Genomic DNA, 25,338 nt, shown 5'->3' on the forward strand with positions numbered 1-25,338 from the left:
GCTCTCCTTGTGGAGTTCCTGTCCTCTCCAGCTCTTGCTATTTCCCACTTCTTACATAAAATTCCATTCATTCTGCCCGCAGTTGGCCACCAGGCTCAGCATCTGTTTTGATTGTCTGCAGGGCAGAGCCTTTCAGATGCCCTCTGTGTCAGGTTCCAAGGTTGTTTTCTGTTTTCTTCTTCTGGCTTTCAGAGGCCCTCTGTAGCAGGTTCCTAGGTTGTTTCCTGTTTTCTTCTTTTTCTGATGTCCATCCTCTTTGCCTTTCAGGATAGGGATTGAGCATTTTAGTTAGGGTCCTCTCTTTTGCTTAGTTTGTTTAGATGTACAGATTTTAGTGGGTTTGTCCTATGTTGTATGTTTATTTGAGGGACTATATACCCTGTGATCTTTTTGCTTCTGGGACAACTCATGCAGGATGATCTTTTCCAGGTCCCACCATTTACCTGCAAATTTCATGATTTCCTTATTTTTCATTGCTGAGTAATACTCCATTGTATAGATGTACCACAATTTCTGCATCCATTCTTCAGTTGAGGGGCATCTGGGATGTTTCCAGTTTCTGGCTATTACAAATAAAGTTGCTACAAACATGGTTGAGCAAATGTCTTTTTGTGTACTTGAGCCTCTTTTGGGTATATGCCTAGGAGTGGTATGGCTGGATCTTGAAGAAGCACTATTCCTAGTTGTCTGAGAAAGCGCCAGATTGATTTCCAGAGTGGTTGTACAAGTTTACATTCCCACCAGCAATGCAGGAGGGTTCCCCTTTCTCCACAACCTCTCCAGCATGTGTTGTCCCTTGAGTTTTTGATCTTGGCCATTCTGATAGGTGTAAGGTGAAATCTCAGGGTTGTTTTGATTTGCATTTCCCTAATGGCTAATGAGGTTGAGCATTTCTTTAAGTGTTTCTCTACCATTTGATATTCCTCTAAAGAGAATTCTCTGTTTGGCTCTGTTCCCCATTTTTTAATTGGGTTACTTGGTTTGCTGCTTTTCAGCTTCTTTAGTTCTTTATATATACTGGATATGAGTGCTCTGTCAGATAAAGGGTTGGTGAAGATTCTTTCCCAATCTGTAGGCAGTCGCTTTGTTTTGATGACAGTATCCTTTGCTTTACAGAAGCTTTTCAGTTTCAGGAGGTCCCATTTATTGATTGTTGCTCTCAGAGCCTGTGTTGTTGGTGTTCTGTTCAGGAAGTTCTCTCCTGTACCAATGAGTTCAAGGATATTCCCCACTTTTTTTTTTTCTAGCCGATTTAATGTGTCTGGTTTTATGATGAGGTCTTTGATCCACTTAGACTTCAGTTTTGTGCAGGGTGATAAGTATGGATCTATTTTCATTTTTCTACATGTAGACATCCAGTTAGACCAGCACCATTTGTTGAAGATGCTATCTTATTTCCATTGTATGGTTTTGGCATCTTTGTCAAAAATCAGGTGTCCATAAGTGTGTGGGTTTATTTCTGGGGCTTCTGTTCGATTCCATTGATCCACCATTCTGTTTCTATGCCAGCACCATGCATTTTTTATAACTGTTGCTCTATAGTACAGCTTGAGATCAGGGATGGAGATACCTCCAGAAGATCTTTTATTGTAGAGGATTGTTTTAGCAATTCTCAGTTTCTTGTTATTCCAAACAAAGTTGAGAAATTTTCTTTCCAGGTCTGTAAAGAATTGTGTTGGCAATTTGATGGGAATTGCATTAAATCTGTAGATTGCTTTTGGTAAGATGGCCATTTTTACTATGTTAATCCTGCCAAGCCATGAGCATGGGAGATCTTTCCATCTTCTCATATCTTCTTCTAATTCTTTCTTCAGAGACTTGAAATTTTTTTCATACAAGTCTTTGACTTGCTTGGTTAGGGTTACACCAAGGTACTTTATGTCATTTTTGGCTATTGTGAAGGGTGTTGTTTCCCTAATTTCTTTCTCAGCCCTTTTGTCTTTTGCATACAGGAGGGCTACTGATTTTTTTGAGTTAATTTTGTATCCGGCCACTTTGCTGAAGGTGTTTATCAGCTGTAGGAGTTCCCTGGTAGAGTTTTTGGAGTCACTCATGTATACTATCATATCATCTGCAAATAGTGATAATTTGACTTCTTCTTTTCCAATCTGTATCCCCTTGATCTCCTTCAACTGTCTTATTGCTCTAGCAAGGACTTCCAGCACTATCTTGAAGAGATATGGAGAGAGTGGGCAGCCTTGTCTTGTCCCTGATTTTAGTGGGATTGCTTTAAGTTTCTCTCCATTTAGTTTGATGTTGGCTATAGGCTTGCTGTATATCACCTTTACTATGTTTAGATATGTGCCTTGTATCCCTGATCTCTCTAATACTTTAAACATGAATGGATGTTGGATTTTGTCAAATGCTTTTTCAGCATCTATGGAGATTATCATGTGGGTTTTTTCTTTCAATTTGTTAATATGGTGAATCACATTGATGGATTTCCGTATATTGAACCACCCCTGCATACCTGGGATGAAGCCTACTTGGTCATAGTGGATGATATCTTTGATGTGTTCTTGGATTCGGTTTGCAAGTATTTTGTTAAGTATTTTTGCATCAATGTTCATAAGGGAGATTGGCCTGAAATTCTCTTTCTTTGTTGACTCTTTGTGAGGTTTAGGTACCAAGGTGACTGTGGCTTCATAGAATGAGTTTGGTAATGTTCCTTATGTTTCTATTTGTGGAATAGTTTGAAGAGAATTGGTGTTAGCTCTTCTTTGAAGGTCTGGTAGAATTCTGCACTGAATCCATCTGGTCCTCGGCTTTTTTTGGATGGTAGATGTTTGATGACCGCTTTCTATTTCTTTGGGGGATATAGGACTATTTAGTTGTTTTACCTGGTCCTGATTCAGCTTTGGTAAGTCAAATCGAAAATTGTCCATTTCATTTAGATTTTCAATTTTGTGGCATATAAACTTTTAAAATAAGTCCTAATGATTGTTTGAATTTCCTCAGTGTCTGTAGTTATGTCCCACTTTTCATTTCTGATTTTGTTGATTTGGGTGGTGTCTCTCTGCCTTTTAGTTAGCTTGGCTAAGGGTTTGTCAATCTTGTTGATTTTCTCAAAGAACCAGCTCTTGGTTTCATTGATTCTTTGAATTGATTTATTTGTTTCCAGTTGATTGATTTCAGCCCTGAGTTTGATTATTTCCAGCCGTCTACTCCTTCTTGGTGTGTCTGCTTCTTCTTTTTCTAGGGTTTTTAAGTGAGCCATTAAGTTGCGTGAATGAGCTGTCCTAAAATTCTTCTTGAAGGCACTTAGTGCTATGAACTTTCCTCTTAGCACTGCTTTCATTGTGTCCCACAAGTTTGGATATGTTGTGTCTTCATTTTCATTGATTTCTAGAAAGACTTTAATTTCTTTCTTTATTTCTTCCCTGACCCAGCTGTCATTTAGTAACAAGTTGTTCAGTTTCCATGTATGTGTAGGCTTTTTGCTATTTCTGTTATTGTTGAGGTCCAGTTTTATTCCATGGTGATCAGACAAGATACAAGGGATTATTTCAGTCTTCTTGTATCTGTTGAGGCTTGCTTTGTGACCAACTATATGGTCTATTTTGGAGAAGGTTCCATGAGGTGCTGAGAAGAAGGTAAATGCTTTTGTGTTTGGGTGTAAAGTTCAGTAAATGTCTGTTAGGTCCATTTGATTCATGACCTCTGTCAGAGACATTGTTTCTTTGTTTAATTTCTGTTTTGTTGACCTGTCCTTTGTTGAGAGTGGGGTGTTGAAGTCTCCCACTATTTTTTTTTTAAAGATTTATTTATTATTTATACAACATTCTGCCTGCACACCAGATCTTACTATAGATGGTTATGAGCCACCATGTGGTTGCTGGGGATTGAACTCAGGACCTTTGGAAGAGCAGCCAGTGTTCTTAACCTCTGAGCCATCTCTCCAGCCCTAAGTCTCCCACTATTAATGTGTAGGGATCTATATGTTGTTTACATTTTATCAATGTTTCTTTAACAAATGTGGGTGCTCTTGTATTTGGGACATAGATGTTCAGGATTGTGATGTCTTCCTGGTGGAATTTTCCTTTGATGAGTATGAAGTGTCCTTCCCCATCTCTTTTTATTAATTTTGGTTGAAAGTCTATTTTATTAGATATTAGAATGGCTACTCCTGCTTGCTTCTTGGGTCCGTTTGCTTGGAAAGTCGTCTTCCAACCCTTTACCCTCAGGTAATGTCTATCTTTGTGTCTTAGGTGTGTTTCTTGTATGCAACAGATTGCTGGGTTTTGTTTTCGTATCCATTCTGTTAATCTGTGTCTTTTTATTGGAGAGTTGAGTCCATTGATTTTGAGATAGATTAATGACCAGTGGCTGTTAGATCCCTTGATTTTGATGTTGGCTGTGGTCATCAGGTTGTGTGCTTGGTTGCTTTTTGTTTTACTGTAGTAAGGTTAATTATTTCCTTTGTTTTCTAGTAGGAAGCTAATTTTTTGGGGGTTGTATTTTCCCTTCCAGTGTCTTCTGTAACGCTGGATTTGTTTGTAGGTATTGTTGAAATTTGTTTTTGTCATTGAATATCTTGTTTTCTCTATCTATGAGGACTGAGAGTTTTGTGGAATATAGTAGCCTGGGCTGACATCTGTGTTCTCTTAGGGTCTGCATGATATCTGTCCAGGCCCTTGTGGGTTTCATAGTCTTTGTTGGGAAGTCAGGTGTGATTCTGATGGGTTTGCCATTATATGTTACTTGACCTTTTTCCCTCGCAGTTTGTAGTATTTTTTCTTCATTCTGTGTACTTACTGTTTTGATTATTATGTGGCGGGAGGATTTTCTTTTCTGGTCAAATTTGTTGGGTGTTCTGTAGGCCTCATGTATTCTTATTGGCCTCTCCTTTAACTTGGGGAATTTTTCTTCAATGATTTTGTTGAAAATATTTTCTGGGCCTTGGAGAAGGGAGTCTTCTTTTTCCTCTATACCTATTATTCTTAGGTTTTGTCTTTTCATATTGTCTTGGATTTCTTGGACGGTCTGTGTCAGGAATTTTTTGGATTTAACATTTTCTTTGACAGATACATTGATTTCTTCCATTGTATCTTCTACACCTGAGATTCTTTCTTCCATCTCTTGTAGTCTGTTGGTTATGCTTACCTTTGTAGTTCCTGTTTTCTTCCCTAGATTCTTCCTCTCCATTATTTCCTCCATTTGTGTTTTCTTTAATTTTTCCAATTCTATCTTCTGGTCTTGAGTTGTTTTGTTTACTTCCTTTACCTGTCTGATTGTACTTTACTGTTTTTCTTTTAGTTCCTTCAACTCTGTTTCTTTTATTTCATTCAGGGCTTTAAGCATTTCCTTTCTAAAGGCCATAAACTGTTTGGCTGCAGCTTCCTCTATTTCTTTACAGATGGCAATATTCTGTTTGAGTTTATCTTCCTCTATGTCTTTACGTATCTTATTTGTTTCCTCTGTTATCATCTTCATGAGCGTAGTTGTTAGGTCATTTTCTTGGATTTCAGTTATGCTGGGGTGTCCAGGGCTACTTGCCCTGGGTAACTGGGTTCTGGAGATGCCATATTGCTCTGTCTTTTGTTGCTTGAGCTTTTACACTGGCCTCTACCCATTGTGCTATCTTAGGTGTTTGGGGTTATTTTCTGGTGGTTCTTGGGGATCCTGTGGTGGAGAGAATCCCCTTGGCAGAAACCTGGTTTTTCCTGAAGGATGTCTTCTCAGCTTTTTGGCTATATTCCCTGGATGGCTGGCATTTTTTCAGGAGTTGCTGCTGCTCACCTCAGGGATAGAGACCTGAGTGGTAACTGTGGTCTTTGTTAGTCGAGAGGATTCTCCTCTCACCCAGGGAAGTCCTGAGGACAGCTGCCCTGTTTCTGGGTTTCTTGCTGTAAATTTAATGACTAGCTGCTGTGACCCAGTTGGACATCTGGCATGCAGCAACTGTTTGTGCCTGTGTCTGGAGCACAGCTGAGTGATGGCGGCTCGGCCCTGCTGGTCTGCTAGTCTTTTTCCAGGGAAGGATTGTGTGATTTAAGTCAGTACAGTTTCCTTCCTTCCCTGTGGATTCTCTGGAGACAGGCACTCTCAATCTCTTTTTTTGCCCCGGTGCTCACTGCTCAGTCTCTGCCAGCTGGCTGGCCGCAGAAACTGCCTGTGTCTGGAACACAGCTGAGTGATGGTGGCTCAGTCTCCGCCAGCTGTCTGGTGTGCAGAAACTGCCTGTGTCTGCCTTTCCGGCCTTTGGGAGCCTGGGTGTCTGCCTAAACTGGGTAATTTTCCCGAGACCTTTTCGGGGTGGGGGTGTCGGCTGAGTGCTCTGAGATCAGACCAGCCGTTTCCCTCCCTGTGTGTTTGCACCAGACAGTGAAACTCATTGGCTGGTGCCCTGGTGCCCACAGTTCTATCTCAGGCACGAATCAGACGCACAGTCAGGCAGGGCTCTGTGCCGGAGCCTGGGTCCCCAGCTCTGGCTCTGGGCTCCTCCTGGGGTGCCCGTGGAACCTGAGTCTTTTCCAGGGGATGTCTGGGTGACCTAAGGTTAGTCCCAATCGTTTCCTGTACCGTGGGGTTATCTCTCGACTGAAAATTCCAGTCTCTGATAGTGTGGTGCACACTGTTCAGTCTGGGAACATGATGGGAGACACTGGCTTGTGGCTCTGGGCTGGGGCTGGGGCTGGTGGCTGGCAGCCAAGCGTCTGGCAGAACCGGGATCTCTTCTGCGGTTTAGCCGGGTGAGTTAAAAGCTGATTGAATCCCCCACCGTGGGGATCCTCTCACCGGGGAAACACAATGACTGTGTTTTATGGCTGTGAGTTCTGATTGCTGGTCACTGTGCTGATCCTGCTGCTGCTGCTCAGAATGAGAGTCCTCCCGGCGCCGCCATCTTGAGAGAACATTCACTTTCCTCCTTCTAAGAGTCACTTTTACTTAATATGTCTTGAAAAACCTGTCAAGACCATTGCAATGTTTCTTTGAATCTACAAGACAGGAGCTGCTTTCCATCTCCATAACTTCGATGACTGTTCAAGGTGCTGCTGACTTAAAATTTTTTTTACATGGAATGGTTATTTTCAACTTCAATATTTGTTATATTGAAATATTTAGAGTCAGTCCTAAACTAAAAGGTTTGTGTGCATTTAGATGCAGAATTGGAAGGTTAATTACCCTCATTCTTACAGATATGTGAGATTTTTACATGAATGAATTTTAAGAAAAATTCACAATATATTGTTACCTGTTACAGATAAATCACTGAGACAATTATGATGATAAAATAAATTACAAAAATGAAAAGAATTTCAACAAACTTGTTGGCATAGTTCTTGTAGATACACAATGCATGAAAGAAAACTGATTCTGAAATCACAGGCTCATTTTGTCTTTAGTTTAAACTTATTTTGCTGTGGTTTGAGTATTTGACATATCTACCTACTTCACAAGTTTTTAAAGGTGTAATGGACTGGTTATGTGTTTGATACTGGGTTTGCTACTATTTTCCCCATGACCTCAGGCAGGCCACCAAACCTCTTTGCTCTTGCTTCCTTTTCTCTAGAAGAGGTTAGTTTCTAATTCAAACGACGGAACAAACAAAAGAAAAATGAACATAAAACAACCTTTTAGAGTTCTGTTATAAATTAACATTACTGTCCCCAGTAAAATTCATTAAGGAAGATAAAACAGTAGCCAACCCTTAAAATGTTTGTTTCATTTTTGACACACTATTAATTTAAGCAATGGACCTCAAGGCCATGGCAGTCTTTATGTTGAGTAATAGAACATTGTATTTACCTAAGGCTTGGCAAACTTTCCTTACTATAGGTAGATTTATAGATGTATACTTTTACCAAGACAATAATTGCCCCAAACTAAAGAGATATGAGTGTCTGAAATTGTGACCAGCAATTGTATTATCTGTGCTTAAATGAGGAAGCATTGCTTCCAAATTGGCAGTGTTAAGCATAACAGTATGCTTACTCCCTCTTTGTGGTTACAGCCTACATTTAGAATAAAAGAAAAATCTAAATTACCCCTTTTACAACAATTATGAGTTCAATGTCAAAGCCCATGAGATGAGCCATCAGGACTCTTCCCCTGAATTCCATCCATTTTCACGTCTTAGAAGAACTAAAAGCCTAATCAATAATTTAACCAGCTAATGGACATATTTTTAAACACAATGGACTCATTCTGAAAAGAGGCATGCTGTCAAAGCCACAGGGACAAAAGAAGAAACTGACTGCTAATACTTAATGCTTATCTTGAACAATCCTATTGTGAACGTAGGACAAGTTGCCTCATGTCTCCTCATGTCTCTCTGGTTTGCACAGCTATTTTTTTCCTATGAAAGATGTACTTTACTGACAGTTTATTTTTAAAGTCAGTGGGAGCATTCATATCTAAATTGCCAAATATTTAAAATGTATTTTAATTAAAAATGTAATCTATACAAGGTTTCCCTAAGTTTCAAATTATGAGATTGTGTAATATTTTCTGGCTATTGATATTCATGATTACACAATGTTCAGTCACTTTGTATTTGCCTTACAAACTGGACATCATGGGAGCCATTCTTGTACTGACTCTCAAAATACTCTAAACCAAGCAGAAAATGTTGCTGCTTTGCTCCATAGATAAAAAGAGGTATTTATTTTTTTGTTTTTTCCCCCTTCTCTTCTTTGTATACTTTGGACACTAGCAACTTTATAACAGAGGGAAAATTGTTACACAAAAGCAACTAATTGAACAAGATGCTGTGTTACATGTCTGTAACTTCAGGACACAAGACAGGCTGAATCAGGAAGATTAAGGGTTCAAGGACAACCTTAAGTTGCATAGTGAGATCCTGTGCCTCAGGTGGGGTGTAGGTGCAACAGATTTCTCATGCATACAGCATCACTTTTTTATATTTCGTTAAAGATCATCAATAGATGCTCAATTATAGTCATCTAATTTCCTGTTCGAAGCGTGTGCATATTGAACATTAAAATCTTTAATTTTTTTCTTTGAGACAGAGACTCTCTATGTAGAGCAGGGTAATTTGGTACTTGCAGTCATGTCTCGGTTGTCGAGCACTGAGATTACAAGCATGCATAGCTCTTGAACTATAAGGACACTCCGAATAAATCTCTATTATTCATAATAGATTCTGAGACGTACTGTGTATCAGGCCATCAGTCTAAGAGAGTCCTCTCCATTCCTAATGAATTACTAGCCTACAATGGAGGCTGTGAACTTGCCTTTAAATTACTACAACTGAGTGAAGGAAAAATTTTCAACTTGTTTTGTTTGTTCTGCTTTGTTATAATGGAGTTAAGAGACTTGAGTGTTAAAGGCAAAATAAAGGGTGGCCCAGAGGCATGCTTAACCACAGAAACACAGCTATACAGATGTCCTGACTTCTGGAAGGCCAGCACCAAGAGGCTTAAGGATTTCAGCACTCCATACCCTTACAATCAAAATAATCCATTGACTAAGATGAACTTGACAGTAGTCTGTCATGTGAAGATTTTACTGAGTTGCTTTGTAGCTCAGTGCTGTAATATTTCAAGGTACAGGGTAACATCTATCAAAATTGTGCACCCATGTGGCATAGTCATACATATTCTAGGTAATCCTGTGGGTCTTACTAAGTCACAGTATTCTTAGCAAGTGCTAAGAAAATAACGATCAAATGAGTAATCAAATGGTTCAGTGAGCAGAGGAACAGTCACTGACATATAACAGATAGTAGCAACACATTGTAACTCGGGATATTATTTACTATTATCTTGTCCTGAATATTTATTCCTTGACTTACCTTCTTTGGGTCTCAAGCCACGGTCTTAAATTGTCTTCTGCCTACACTTACTGGACAGTTTTTTTTTTTCTCTCTCTCTCTTAAATAAGCTATTTATCCAGAAATGCTAAGGCTAAAGTGCCCTGTCTGCACAAAAAGATGCTTTTAGCAAGCCAGATATGCACAGCTAAGCTGTGCTTGCAAAACTGTTTTTCTTAAAGTGCAGTCAATTGACCATACACCAGCACTAATTTGTTCTTATCCAGTAAAGCATGTGCACTCAGTAGCCCATATGACAGTCACTGCAGCCTCGGCGGCTGGCTGATCGCTTATACATGCAGTTAAGGGAAGTTTTAGTGCAGCAAACAGCCTTGGCTTAGGAGAGCTGGCCAGACGCCTCTGCTGTATGTCAAAGGCTGCTTTTCCACTTCCTGGGATTAAGTCTCATGCTTCCTCCCTGAATCAAAGCTTCTCCTAAAGACATTCTAGGAAAACTGCTTAAAATTGAATGGAATTTTATGTAAGAAGTGTGAAATAGTAAGAGCTGGAGAGGACAGGAACTCCACAAGGAGAGCAACAGAACAAGAAAATTTGAATACAGGGAACTTCCCAGAGACTCATACTCCAACCAAGGACTATTCATGGAGATAACCTAGAACCCCTGCACAGATGTAGCCCATGGCAGGTCAGTGTCCAAGTGGGTTACCTAGTAATGGGAAGAAGGACTGCCTCTGACATAAACTGATTGGCCTGCTCTTTGATCACCTCCCCCTGAGGGGGGAGCAGCCTTACCAGGCCACAGTAGAGGACAATGCAGCCACTTTTGATGAGATCTGATAGACTAAGATCAGAAAGAAGAGGAGACCTTCCCCTATCAGTGGACTTGGGGAGTGGCATGCATGCAGAAAGGGGAGGGAGGGTGGGATTGGGAGGGGAGGAGGGAAGGACTTATGGGGGGATACAAAATGAATAAAGTGTAATTAATAAAAAATAAAAAGTTAAAAAAACTAATGCTCTGTAAAAATCTTTTAATATCATCGTCATAATAACTAAACGAAATGATAATATCCATTTACCCTTGGTGTAAAAATAACCCCTTGTAGTATAAATAAAAAGTCCATTTTTATTTATAATTTTCTCAGACTTTAGCCTTCTTACAGTTGTTTACAGTTCTATCTTAAAATAGCAATAATAGAGGCAGGTGGTAGATTTGTGGGGTTTTAAGGTGTTACTTGGGGTTTTCAGCCTGCACCTTGCTTTTATAATAATTGCAGTCCTGGGGAAAGACCGTTATGCTGTGGGACACCATCTCAACTTTCTCATTTTTTTAAAAATGACTTTAGTGACTTCATAATGATCACCTTCATGTGAGGTCTGACTACAGATAACATGCTATACTCTGGAAACTACAAAATTCAGTTCTGCAGTGAATTCAGTTCCTACTTGTGATGAAAGAGCTTAATACTTGAGTGTTGGGGAATGGACAAACCCGTGGCTTGGGCAACTGAGCTTATTATTCAAATGACACCAAATGCATTTCAGGTAAGATAATTGTGTCAGCTAACATTTCAGTGGTTTACTTTAAATTTCCACGCAAATTACATACATTGACTGTGCAAACTGCGTTGTTGTAAAAATCCATTCTCTTGTTTGATTTCTAGAGTATAAATCTTTGATTATACCTCTAGAGAAGAAGAAGTGAACAAGAGTATGAAAGGGATGTTATTATCTTCAGGAAACAACCCTCGAATCCATTGTCTTAAATGTTGACATTTAAGATTCTGGAAGTAAGTAGGTCTGCAATCACAGGTGCTCAGTAGACTGAAACAGGATAACTAAAGAGTCAAGACCAGCTTAGGACAGAAGGCTCCACAGTTAAGAAAAAATAATTGTTCTTGAAGAGAACCCAGGCTTGGCTTCCAGCCTCCTCAGGATATATCACAACCATCTGAAACTCCAGTTCTGGGGACCCAATGTCCTTTTTTTTAAGTCTCCAGGAGCATCAGACATGCATGTGGTACACAGAAAAAGATGCAGGCAACCCTAGTACTGAAAATAAACCTTAAACAAGTTTTCTTTTGTCATTCTATTTCAAGGAAAAAGAAACATAAGTGAGTGCCCAAAATAGTACTTGAGGGTTCTGAACGTTTTCTACATATTTTTAACTAAATTTTTATTTTTTATATTAATTATAGTTTATTTATTTTGTATCCCAGCTGCAGCCCCCTCCTTCATTCCCTCCCAATCCCACGCTTCCTCCCTCATCTCCTCTCATTCCCCTCTCCAAGTCCACTTATAGGGAGGTCCTCCTCCCCTTCCATTTGACCCTAGCTTATCAGGTCTCATCAGGACTGGCTGCATTGTCTTCCTCTGTTGCCTGGCAAGGTTACTCCTGCCTCAAAGGGAAGGAGGGAGTAAAAAAGCCAGCCACTGATTTCATGTCAGAGACAGCCACTGTTTCCATTACTAGGGAACCCACTTGGAGACTGAGCTGCCATGGGTTACATCTGTGCAGGAGTTCTAGGTTATATCCACGAATGGTCCTTGGTTTTTCTTTAAAAAAAAAAAAAAAAAAAAAAAAAAAAAAAAGATGTTAAAATTCAGTGCATAAAAATGCTCAAGTGAAGGTACAGGCACATACATACTATTGGATTTGAGAATTTAATTTCTATCCTGTACCTTACTCGGTGGAAATTTAGACAAGTTTCTTGACTCCTCTTTGACTCTGTTTCTTCATCTGTGAAAGGGTCTTTGAAACTACATACCTTATAAGAGCATGACCAGGGTTTGATATGTGAATGGCTTAGATTCATGACTACTCAGGTCAGTTCTACATAATCTGGGGTACTATTTTTATAATTTGGAGACACTAATGGTCAATAGGCCAAATTCTCATCCTCTCATTTTTACTTTCAGGGACAATGGGACTTGAAGATCATTTTAATTAGCTGTCCCTGGAGACCTTTTCAGAGTTCTAGTATGAAAGACAGAAAGATAAGGTCTACAAAGTGAAAAGTCCTTCACATTGTGAAACTGGTTCTTGAAATTAGAATTTCTTGACAGAATATTATTTACAGTATTCTAGTGTAAGACTTCCTTTCTGGCATTTATAGTTACTCAGTGATTTTACATCTTGGCAACAGAGGGTCTGTATTATTATCTATACTACATAGCTACTAATATAACCATGTTTCAGTGATAAATGGTATTGGAATAGTTGCCATATTCCCAATTTTATTTTACCATTCCCAAATAATATGAATAAACCTATAAAGTGATAATGTCTTTGAAGAAAGAAAAAAAAATGACACCTACAAATAACAGCAGCCACAGATGTTTGGCTTTTTTTTCATATTTGCTTACTATTCATTTTTAGATGTATGTCCTAATAGTATTCATTGCAGCACTGTGGAAATATTACTATAAAGTGAAGTTAATAAAGTCCTTAATTAGAATGTTTTGGTTGCTCTGAAATATTTATAGATCTATTTGGTGGTAAAAGATATTTAGATTTTAAAATGTATCTGTTTGAAAATGATAGGAGAACTGAAAAGAAAGTATGAATTATTGTTGCTAGAAAATGATTGATTCTTTTTCAGAGGTGCATTAGTAATCTCTGCAACTTAGACCAGGATTGTGCAGTTTTCCTTTTATTTAATATTTGAATTTCTGCTGCAATTCTGGATATATTGCAATTTAACTTATATATTTAATACCTTGCAAAGTCTTGCATAGTCTTTCAGTAGCCGTGCCGTGTTTTCCTGGACTGTGGAACATGGAGTGCAACACAGAAATGGTAGAATACTTTTACAGTTCACATAAAGTCGAAAAATTTGTAAAAGATTAATGAACATGGTAGCTCTTGGTTAATGTAAAAGAAAAAATAAACACCTTTGCAAAGGTGGTTTTTAAACTAAATTTATTTTTATTGCATCCATCAAAACATAAAAAGGATGTGACACATTGTCATGTTTCTATACATATATTGTACACTGTTTAAATCATATACCTATCTCCTCAAACATTTGTCATATTTTAAACCTTATTTTCAGTAAAGAAACAAATAAAAGACTCATTATAACACAAAGAAACAAGTTTACCCCATCCTTATTAGGTAAGAATGCATGGACCTCAGAAAAGAAGTGGACACAGTTGCTTTGCTTTACAACTGGTTTATTCTGGTTACTTAGCATTCTGGAAATGATTTGATTTAGGGTTTCATGATATTGGCTTCTCAATATGAAAAATCTGATATCGGAAGTGGCACTATACTTCTTTTTAACAATTCCGTCTTAATTTCTACAGTAATATAAAGTGGCATGGGGGGTGGATTAAGTGGATTCCCATCCAAAAGTATAATGGCACTTCCCTTGAAAATTTGAAGTTAGGTGAGGTGTTACCTGGATGATAAACTGCCACTTTTGAGGGTATGTTTGTGATACTGAGTGTTCATTTTAACTTCTTTTTCAGATCAGCATTTTCATGACACATCTATCTAACTATGGGAATGATCGCCTAGGCTTGTACACCTTTGTGAACTTGGCTAACTTTGTGCACAGCTGGACCAACCTAAAACTGCAAACTCTGCCTCCAGTGCAGCTGGCCCACAAGTATTTCCAGCTATTCCCGGAGCAGAAAGACCCTCTCTGGCAGGTAACATTCAAATCTTCTCTCCATGGACAGAAAACAAAACAAAACAAAAAAACATTAGTAATGGGTTACTGTTTGATTTATGTTAGGAACTTATTAAAAAAATATTAAACAAAATAGTAAATAAATCAATTAAATGTGTTAGGGCATATTAAAATGGATATTTAATACAAATTATTTCTTTTTCCAATTGTCATGATCTCTTCAACAATACTTTTGTATTTTTCTACAATTTAAAAGTTTTGATTTGTAGTTATATTTTGCTTGTTTGTTCAATTAATTTGGAAACGTGGCAATAAGGATCGTGTTTTCTTGTTGGGGCTTTGGGCAAGAAAATGTTTTAGACTTACCTGCGACCCAAGTACTGGCTAGCTGCTGTGAAAATGGTCAGCACTGGACAGCTCAGGAGACTGAAATCAGAAACAGAGAAAGAGCCTCAGCAACACGAGATTCTGCCACCGGACCATAATGTGTACGCGTCCACCACAGAGTACATCAAAAAGGGAAGAGCAACACTTTCCCTCTGTTCGTAAGGACTTAGTGTCCGTTTGGTGTGTTTCACTTTCCTTTAGGTCTAACTAATTTCAGTAACATTAGGCCTGTCGATAAAAGAGAGACTTGTCAGTTTTAGGATGGCTTTTTGCTACTAATTTGACTCTATATGAGGCCGCACAGCTTGAAAGCATCAAATGTAAACTATCTCTTCTAAGCGGTTATCTGGAAGCGCTGCCTCCCACTTACTCGTTTTTTTATGCATCGACCCACACAATCAATGTGCTGGCTGCAGAGGGCAGATCAGATGTTCCCTGCTAAGCAGCGGGTGGAAAAGAAGCATCGTCATTAATGAGAAATCACAGGGAAGCGGACTTCGAGAGTCTTCCCCGTTTCCTTTCTTCAAGACTCTCTGCCTCCCCTTATTCCATCTGCCACATCTTCTATGTCTCTGTCTATGCAGCCAGGGATTCTCACCACTTGTGTTCATTGAGAATCTGCTATGTAGACAGCAGAGCCAGCTCTAAGACATGCAATGACGAATAAAATACTATATTTTTTCCCTATACCAGAGGAGGATTTTTACTGTGTTTTGAATTGAACTGTTGCTTCAAATCATGAGCTTACAGCAGACTCCATGTTATAAGAGAAATCAATTATTTTTATACCAATGTGTATATATATATATATATATATATATATATATATATATATTTGTATGTGTGTGTGTGTATATGATATTTTTTTAAAACTGAAAAGATTCTTCTTTGATATAATACTGACCACAGTTTCCCTACCCAGCCCTCCTCCTAGCCCCTCCCTCCCACCAAACTTCCCTCTTCCCTATATCCTTCATTTCCTCTTCAGGCCTCCAAGAGACAACAGACAAATAGGACAAAACAAGATGGTAATAAAACAAGGAAAAGCCCTTCTATCAAGGCTGAATAAGGCAACCAACAGGGGAAAGGAGTCCCAAGAACAGGCAAAAGAGTCAGAGATATACCCACTCCCACTGTTATGAGTCCCCCCCCAAAAAAAAAAACAAAAGCTAACAGTCATAACAATTAAAAGTCCAGATTCCTAATTGTCTTAGACAGGCTGTTGACATAAATGATCAGTCACCTCAGAGACTCCAAGCTCTAATCTGTAGGGAAGAAGTGTTTCCTTAAACATTGAGGTTTTTGTTTGTTTGTTTGTTTGTTTGTTTGTTTTTCAGGTTGTTTGAGCTTCTAATGAATAATAAGAAACATGTTTTGACAATGTTTGGATATCATTAATATTGCTATTTACCTTTTTTAAATCAGTGATTGATCTGTTTGTACGGTGTACAAGTGTGTATATGGACATGGATGTTGCTGTGTCCATCCTGCCACGCAAGTGTGAATTTTGTGCAGTCGTCAGTTCTCTTCCTCCACATTTTCCATGGGTTCAAAGGATTGAACTTATGTTTCCTAGAAGTGACAGACAGCACTTTTACTCACTGAGCCACCTCACTGGCCCGGTTCAGTTATTTTCTTAAAAGAGTAAACAGAAACAAATACTGCTATGGTATGATTTAATCAACATGATGGTTCCAAATACCAATTGAATCCTCCTTCAACATGCAATTATAAAGTACGGTGGTGGTGGCAGACTGAGATAAAATTTTCAATTAGAGAATTATATAATTTTGAAGTGTTAAGAAATGTGAAGATACACTGAAACAAGTGTAAGTGCTCACAGCATTACTTTCAAATAGCACAATGGGATGAGTGCCTAGGGATAGTTTTTATATCATAAGAAATAAACATATATACGCCTAACAAAATATTGAGTTAATACCTAAGTAAAGAGTAGAGTAATAAATTAATGACTCAATCAATTCCCAGAGTCCAAAAATTTGCATTACTAATTTCTTGATTACAGAAGGTTTAAGGCACTGTCATAAATACCGCTTTGAGGTACATTTTTGAAGTCTGTTCAAGTTATCATTGAAAGTATCATCTTTTTATTGAGGACTCATTTTGCTCGCATATGCATGGCTGTTTATATGAATGTTTTTAATATATATATATAAATATAAATATATATTATATAATATGTAAACACAAAAACATTCCACTAACAAAACAAAGAACAGAAAAGAGAAAAAAATTAAGATTAAGAGGAAATTACTTAGGTATGTGAGATGTCCAGAGCATTTGATTTATTGTAGAAAATTAGATAAACTTAACCAATCAAAAGTGATGTCAAAAATGAAATTGGTGGAGTGACAATAAAGTATGTAGGACGCCAAGTTATCTTCTCCATGCTTGTATTTACTTTCGTATTCACATCAATGAAAGCAGTCCCAAATGAAATAGAAATTACCCTCATTCTCTACATGTAAACAAAATAAAACTTAGTTGGAAAACATTTTACATCCTCTTTATGACTGAGAGTTAGGATAGGCAAATAGGTTTTTTTTTTTTCCTGTTGCTGCTGAATACTGTGAAAATAAAACATTCAGGTACCCTTTTCTATTTATGAGGAAAACTCCTTAGTACTCTTCACTTTTAAATAGAAATCAACTGCTATTCTCCTTTACATTTTCAATTCACACTTTTTTTATTACTACAAATAGAAAGAAAAAGTGAAAAATGGTAATCTTCACATCTGTTTAATTCCTTTGGTTCCTTATGTAAATTTTCATTAGCACCAACCTCTCTATATGTGAGTCTGCATTGTCACCTAATTAAAAAGTGCAATATGAGTCTCTGCCAATAGGCAGCATTAAGAGCAGCTACACAGTGTGTAAGTGCTCCTGTCTCATGGGAAATTGACTCTTCCAAGTCTGCTTGATTCATGTGTGCCCATGTATGTGTCCACTCATACACACACACACACACACACACACACACACACACACACACACATACACACACAAAATGTAATTTCCGTATTGGCTCCTCAACAGCTATGTCTCAACTATGTAAAAGTTTTAAAATTACACCCTTGGGTCCTTTTAATTCATATTGCTAATTTTTTCTTTTGATAGAAAAATCACTGCAGAGCATAAGATTAGTTCCCCTCAACAAAAACTCCTATAATAGGAACCAAAGCCACAAACATGGAGGTCGTGAGAAGGTCAGATTCGCACATGCTCTTAAGCTCTCAAGCTGTCAGGTTAGCTCAGCCTCAATCTTCCTTCACCCACTCTAGAGTCTCACTATCTACAAACATCCAAGCATGAAGTGGATTCTTGCATGCTCTGTGTCCAGGGAAATACTCAAAGAGCTGTCTTCTTGCTCTCTGTCAGTGTCTCCAGAGTTAGAGAGGGAGAGAGATGTGGAGAAGTAAATCCCAGTCCTTAACCGCAAGTGAAGAGTACTTTGGCAGTTTCTGGATATCAAAGCATCGGGCTCTAGTTAGAAATGATGATATTTGGATATCAATCATATAAAGAAATCACAAAACAGGCAGCATCAACACTGGACCTGCTATTGATATTTGTCTATTGAAGTAACAAATGAATGCTGACATAGAGTTGTAGATGTTATGAATACAAGTTAGGGACATCTAACCCAATCTTGGGAACTGAAATAAGTCTCTTACCTTATTAGAGATGAGCTGGGACTAAGTCCAGGCTTTCTTACTTCTGTTCAGATGCAGTTTGGTGATTTTATGCTCAAAGAGACAAGTCTTTCCATCATGAGCTCTCTCTTGAAGCTTGGAAGAATCTGATGATGGCTTCAGTGGGAATTTGCTAAAACTGTGCTTGGGAAATAGTTACAAAGCAAAGAAAAATTTTACTACCATGAGATTTACAAACTGCAACAGTTCCTGATTGTGTTGAAAAAGTACCTTTGGAAATTTGCTTTCAGATTTTTACTGTCTTGACTACGTTACAGCTTATTTATTATTTGGTTACAATATTGCCACCCATAAATACAGACATATACATGCAAACCTTATATTTACATATATTCACAAGCTGGAACCTAATGGTACAAAAGCCACTTTCATTAAAACCTCATAACAGATTCACAAAGGCAGAGATGCATGCAGAACAGCAAAAGTAGCACAATTGCTTCTTAAATAAAGGGGCAGGTGTAATGGGAAGAAAAGCCAGGAGTAGGTTCAAGTCCTCAGGGAAATTTGGAAACAGACCATGAATTTCGATTTGACCTGCAACAAAGAACAAGTGTTGGAAGAAAATGACCTAGTTGTGGTGGTCTGTGACCTCTGATCTCAGTGCTGTGTAGGACTGAGGTAAAAATGTCACAAGTTCAAGGCCAGCCTGGGCTACATGGTGAGGGTTAACTGAGAGTTAACTTTTTTCATTATGTTGACAAAATGCTAAACTTGTCAGCTCCTGTTAGAGCCCCCACACTCCCCAGTGCAATGTTCATGGGTGAGAAGATTTGGCCTATTAAGGCAGTGAGGGCATGATGGAGCTAATCAGTGCACATCATGATGGTCAGGAGACCTCTGAAGGGGAAATAACTTCCTTCTGCTTTCACCTTTCATCTTGGCCCACCAGCCCATGGGATGATAGCCTTCAGGGTGGGTCTTCCCTGCACAGATAGTTCAGCAAATGTCTGTACAGATGTACCTTAAAGGAGTACCTCAAACTCCTGGATGATTTTAAAACCACTGGAGCCGCTGTGTCAGCAAATTGAAAGCAGTAAGCATGGATGCCTTCAAAGAAAAAAGGTAGAACTTGTCTGAAACTGAAAAAAAAGGATTATCAGGGACAAAAATACCCCACTTCACGCAGAAGATATTTTCAAAGTGCTGGTCTGTCCATCTTTCAGCGTTTCTAGTGAAATAGCCTCTGTAGTTATGATGGAGACATTATCTTTTATTTTATTGATTAAATTCATCTTAATAATTAAGACAGTTTAATTATTTTTCCAGTGAAAAGTTGTGCATGTATTGACATCCTAAACTCTTCCTCCTTAATCCATTAACACTATTTCTTATACTCTCAGGAATGCTTCTCAAATATGGAAATAATTTCCCCCAGTCTTAATTGTTTAATTTTTAGAAAAGTACACCACCATTTTTGATTCTGCATGCTGGCAGAGACTATAAAAACTGAGATGGATGACATAAAGTCTTGGCTTTTCAGTTTCCTAGAAATCATTTTCAGATATGTTCTTGTCAAGAGCCAAACTTACCACAAAATAAGGTGTAGTCAGTGAAAAAACCTACAGAGAGCTCCTTAAAAATAATGAAAGTTATAGTATTTTCATACTTTATTCACTAAAATAATTATAAATTATATTAAAACTTCCTATTTACCACCAAAATGAAACTCGTTTTGTGTATGCTTTATAAAAATTTCTGGTAACCTGAATCCTGTACTAAAACAACTGACTCATGGGAATTCAAAGAACTGTTCTTTAGAGTCGGGTATCTATTTCCTGCAGGATATTCGTAAAAATGCAAATAGTAGCATAGAGTTTTGTGTAAGGAGGCCTACAGTCATTTCTTAAAAGAGGGAACTATAAAACAAATAAAGCCCTCTGGGTTTTTCTAAGAAAACTTTTCTTAGGAACTACTAAGAGTAACCACTCATTTTAATAAACAGAGATCTAATATAGTAAACAAGACATAGGTGCTTGGGGATAAAATAGAGATAACATGTGCTTACAGTAGCATTGTTGAGATTTTCACCTCCCCAGTCTTGCACACAGAACCAAGGCTGGTTGCTGGTTGGCTCTAGCACACAGGATGGCACTTACACTCATCTGTTACTCGGTGATTCAATAGTGAACCCTGAAAAATAACCAGACCACCATCTGCCGCAGGAGATCTGTGAAAAGAGTTCTTATGGATCAACACTCTTAGGAAGGCTGGGCTCTTCTAAGCTGTTGAGGGACGCAGGAGGGGCTCCAAGAAGCACAGGTAAAATCAGAATCAGAGATGGGGTCTGTTTCACTGATGCACCATGAGGATTTGTTGATTGAAGCACTGAGAATAAACATCCCTATCTTATTAAAATATCTCATCAGCGCATGTGGATTGCATAAGGCTTAAGTGACAGTGACAGACAGAAAGTTGGAAGTGACTCCACTGTGTGGTGAAGCCTTGGGAACAGCTCTTTACAGATGTGTGCAAAGAAGGAATGCAATAAGCAGAAGCTTCAAAACAACACCATCTTCCAGAGGTGGGAAAGGGTAACAGTTAAAAACGTCTTTTCTATCTGTTTCACCAGCGAGGTTGGACCAGCACAAGGCAAGCTGAGGAGAAATGAAGAGAGGAACAAACTCTGTGGTTTGTAGTTAGCGAAACAATCATGCTACCATTAAGGTCTAGATAGAGACTAACTATCTGAACAAGCATATGACCCACATGTCTCTAACCAATCCCACCTGACAGTTCCACAGGAGCCTAGAAGGGAAGGGTGGAGAAGAGAGAGAGAGAGAAAAAAAAATAAAAAAACTTCCAGAGGCAGAAAGGAAATGCAGGCTTGTGATAACCAGGTCTCAAGGGAACAGAAGTCATTTTCTTGTCTATGAAAACATGCCCTTCAAAAGGAATTAGGTGGTATGATGTTTCCAAAAGCCATATTTTAGTCCTTGGGGGTTGGGGTAGTTTCGTTGTATTGACTTCAGTTTTTAAGTCTTGCCTTTTGCATCAGAGAATTTTCTACTGACAGTACTTATGTACTTGCTTAAGAGTAAAATTGCTTCAGATATTGTGCGTATCAACCCCACCTCCTCTCGATCGCCTTGCCTCATGAGGGCAGGGTAGCAGATTCTTAGCCTGGCACTGCAACCACGGGCTGCCTGGAGCAAATTTAACTTAATTTTGTTTTCAAAGTTTAAATATATCTGTACTGCTAGATGCATAAGACAGTAACTTGCTGTTTATTGTGATTTATTATTATCTGTTATTTCGGTTACACAGGGAGCTGGCATATTGCACAATGAGATGGATTCTGCATTAGTGCTCTGTCATGTTCTGACTTTTAAAATTAAAACAATAGCAATAGAGAAGAGCATAAAAGTGAAGCAAATGCTTCTCTCTCTGCCCCAGGAAAGATTCTGTGAACTGCATTTTCACTGTCAATCCCTCTGTCTCTCCTCTGTCCTCCACCCCCACCCCCACACCGCACCAACTTAACTACAGAGACAACACCAGCTTCAGATTCCAAATATGAACTAACTTGCTGTGTGACCTTCACTAAGACCAAAATAAAACCCTCCGAATCTTACCTTCCTCCACTATAAAGAAGGGATAATAAAAATCTGTCTTGCCAAGTTACTTTGAGGATTAGAAATAATCTATGTCAAGCAAATGCCTGGAATGTTGAAGGTGATCAATAAAAGTTGGATATTATATTCATTGGCGTTGAAATAATCAGACAGTATCTTGAAACTCTGCATAGGGAAAGTCTAAACAACCACTAGCAGAATATAAAATAGAAAATGCAAATGCTTTGTCAATACAGTTGTAATTAACAGGCAGGGGGTGCAGGTGGGGAGGATATGCCAGGGAAGAGGTGACAGCAGAGATAGAGGCAGGTAGAAAGCCCCAAAGTAGTTAGAACAGAGACAGAGCACAGTCATAAAGGAGGATGGTCTGCTGATCTGTGAGCATTTGGCCAGGACCAGAACAACCCTGGAGGGAGATCTGAAATGATGTCAGCTGATAATTCTATGGAAGAATTCAGAGCGGTGGGCATTCCACTATCTTAATACCCAGATAATTGTATGTATAGCTTGTATTTGTCGGTACAATATCTAAGAAATGCATTAATTTAACCAGTGTGGTTGCTCAGCAATTGGGGGGGGGGGTGTTTCTCTTTTTTTCTCTCTCACTCTCTGTGAGTATGTGTATGAGAGAGAATAATTTTAATTTTTAAATGTTTTTGTGTGTGTTCATTCACATGTCACACATGGAGAGAAGAAGAGAACCTATGGAGAGGCAGATATCTCTCTCTACTATATGGATTTTTTTGGAAAATTTAACTTAGGTTGTTAGGCTTGGTGGCAATCCTCTTTTCCCAATGAGACATTTTGCTGGCCCAGAAAGCTTGCCTTCCATCAATTTTAAAGTAAAAATATGAGCAAGAAAGACATGTCCTGTGATAAGTGAGCATAAGTAGCCTCCTTGAACATATGAAAAACCAGAAAGGCTCTCAGATTGTCACGAGGCTTTTCCCAGTGATACTCAACAATCCATTCATTTGTCCTCCTGCCTTTGCTAAGCTTCATGGGACCTACATTTGAGCAAATAAAGCACCAGCCCTTTTGGAGTTGTGTGTAGAGAGATTCAGTAACCATCGGCTCTGAACACTTCTTCTTCATTGCTAACATACAACTGAGGGACCAATGTCTTCAAACAAAGCAGGCATACTGTCATACAAGTAAAGGCGTGTCTAGGTTCCAAAGTGGAGTGTGCAGGCACATATTAAGAACTCAGTTTCTTGGATGTCATGAGGAATCATATTTAGGATAACAAAGAGTTCTGTCTCTGTTTATCTCAGAGTTTTGGAAACAAATGTCTACGTACATTACACTAGATTTCAAGCATGTATTAGGATCTGTCTGCAGCTATTACACAGTTTTCTATGCCTCCTGGAAGAAGGGGTGTCCGTCATTCAGTCTGTAAGCAATTATTAAGCATCTCATGTGTTCACAGACGGAGGCTTCACTGGCAGAGAACTTACAGTCTCGTCGATGGATTTACCACAAACTGCAGCTGTAATTTAACTGCATGAAATTATTGCATGCATGAAATAATAATTTTAGGTATCGAAATAGGAAGAAATATGACACAAAAGTCATATAGGCAAAGCAGGGAGTGAGATCTTGCTATGTTCACAAGGGGAGGCAACCTATTGGTAGTTGCTCATAGTTATATAATCCATTGGTCAAATTGAACTCTGTTTAATCCTTCCTATGGATAGGGCAAAGGGAAAGAAAATGCTGATATGGGATAAAATAATAAGCACCCTCTTGTATACAGCATGCTTTTTATTATTCTAAAGCTAGTAACGAATTTAATGGGTACAAAAACCATATGTGGTAGAAACTATTAATCATTGTTTCACAAATAAAGAAACTGAGGCTGGGAGATTTAAGACCATTGAATAAGGCACAGAGTGCCCCCTGGGCTCATGTTCTTGCTGACTGGGCTGAGGGGAGCTGGCATTAGCTCCCCTCAGTGGTATTAGCATAAGCTGGAAAAATTGGCAAAACTTTGACTGTGAACTAGGTAAACATTTGGGCATTGAACAGGAAAAATAAATTATTCAAAGATTCTGAAGCAGGTGCTCCTGTTTCTATGCTGGAGAATGTACCATGACTGACACACTGAGTGAACTGAGCAGTGGTAATTTAGAAAGTGCCACTCAGTGTGGTCCATGAGCAGGCTTAAATCACTTGCTGCTGATACACCAATGAGAGAAGAAGCATATGCAGAGGGTACATTAACTGCATTCCCTACAGAATACTGGTTGTTTCAGTGGCATTGAAATAAACTCACAGCAGAATATTCCAGTTGAAGGAAGAATGTATGGATCCTCATTCTGTCTCAAACTCATTACATTACACGTAAGAGAACACTGAAGAACATCACAGGTGATGCTGAACAGTGGCACTAAAATACACTTTGGTTGAAATAAGATAGAAATGTGATTCTTACTCCTGTAACTATCCTAAAGAGAGCACTGTTCCATACAGTCATCTAGTTCCCTGGACCTCAGCTCTTCCACCTATGGTCTCCACCTCTGACTGAAAGTCAGGCTATTTCATTCTTCAATTATAGTCATTTTACAGCCAACACTAATTGAAATACGGGAAACCCACAGAGTGGCTTTAACCTTTAAAAGGGACTTCATATCATTTGTCTCACTTTCAGATGTATAAGACTTCTTTTTTTTTTTGTAAAAAGACAGATGCCAGAGAAATTGTGTAATATAGTCTCTAGTTAGGTGACTTGTGGACAGAGTAAAATAACAAATACAAAGTAAATAAAAGACATTTGCCCAGTCTTCTTTGCCACTGCAGAAAACATGGCTAGGGAGTTAAGCTAAGCCTAGACTATGGAGGGTAGAAGATTTAACAATGAAGAAAAATATTGTAAGAAATACATGACGGTCAATGTAAAATGGGATTTCCGTTTTTACATTTTGAAAGAAGGAATGTTGGCTTTAACAGCTTGCACTTAATTCCAGTTTTCGAGGCATTTTTTTTAAGATGAATTTATTGGAAAATCCAAGAGATATAACATAATATTTTCTGGAGTAAATTATCACTTGCTTCAATGGTCTCTAAGAATTATTGGTCATTAACCCAAAATGTGCCATCTGTATCACCTCTCCTTTCCCAAGGCTCGGAAATAATGGAGCAACGTAGGAGAGAACGCTTGTAAGTTTGCAGGTAGGGCCAGGCCGGCCAGGGTGGGCAGGTAGGCGGGTAGGGCCAGAGGCAATAGGTTACTACCACAAAACTGTTTTCTGGGTAAAAGTGGCAGCTGCAGGTGTG

General features: G+C 38.6%; 1 protein-coding gene across 2 annotated transcripts in view; it reads left to right on the top strand.

Moving 5' to 3' along the window:
- Positions 1-25,338, top strand: part of LOC129691974 (bifunctional heparan sulfate N-deacetylase/N-sulfotransferase 4) — a 344,209-nt gene that overhangs the window by 279,089 nt on the left and 39,782 nt on the right. For both annotated transcript variants that reach the window (XM_055628185.1, XM_055628186.1), the window contains exon 6: positions 14,207-14,389. In XM_055628185.1, the coding sequence (XP_055484160.1) occupies positions 14,207-14,389 (183 nt within the window). The remainder of the gene's footprint in view (positions 1-14,206; positions 14,390-25,338) is intronic.

This window comes from Psammomys obesus, unplaced genomic scaffold (assembly GCF_907164565.1).
Source record: "Psammomys obesus unplaced genomic scaffold, mPsaObe1.curated_primary_1811, whole genome shotgun sequence".
NCBI lineage: Eukaryota > Metazoa > Chordata > Mammalia > Rodentia > Muridae > Psammomys > Psammomys obesus.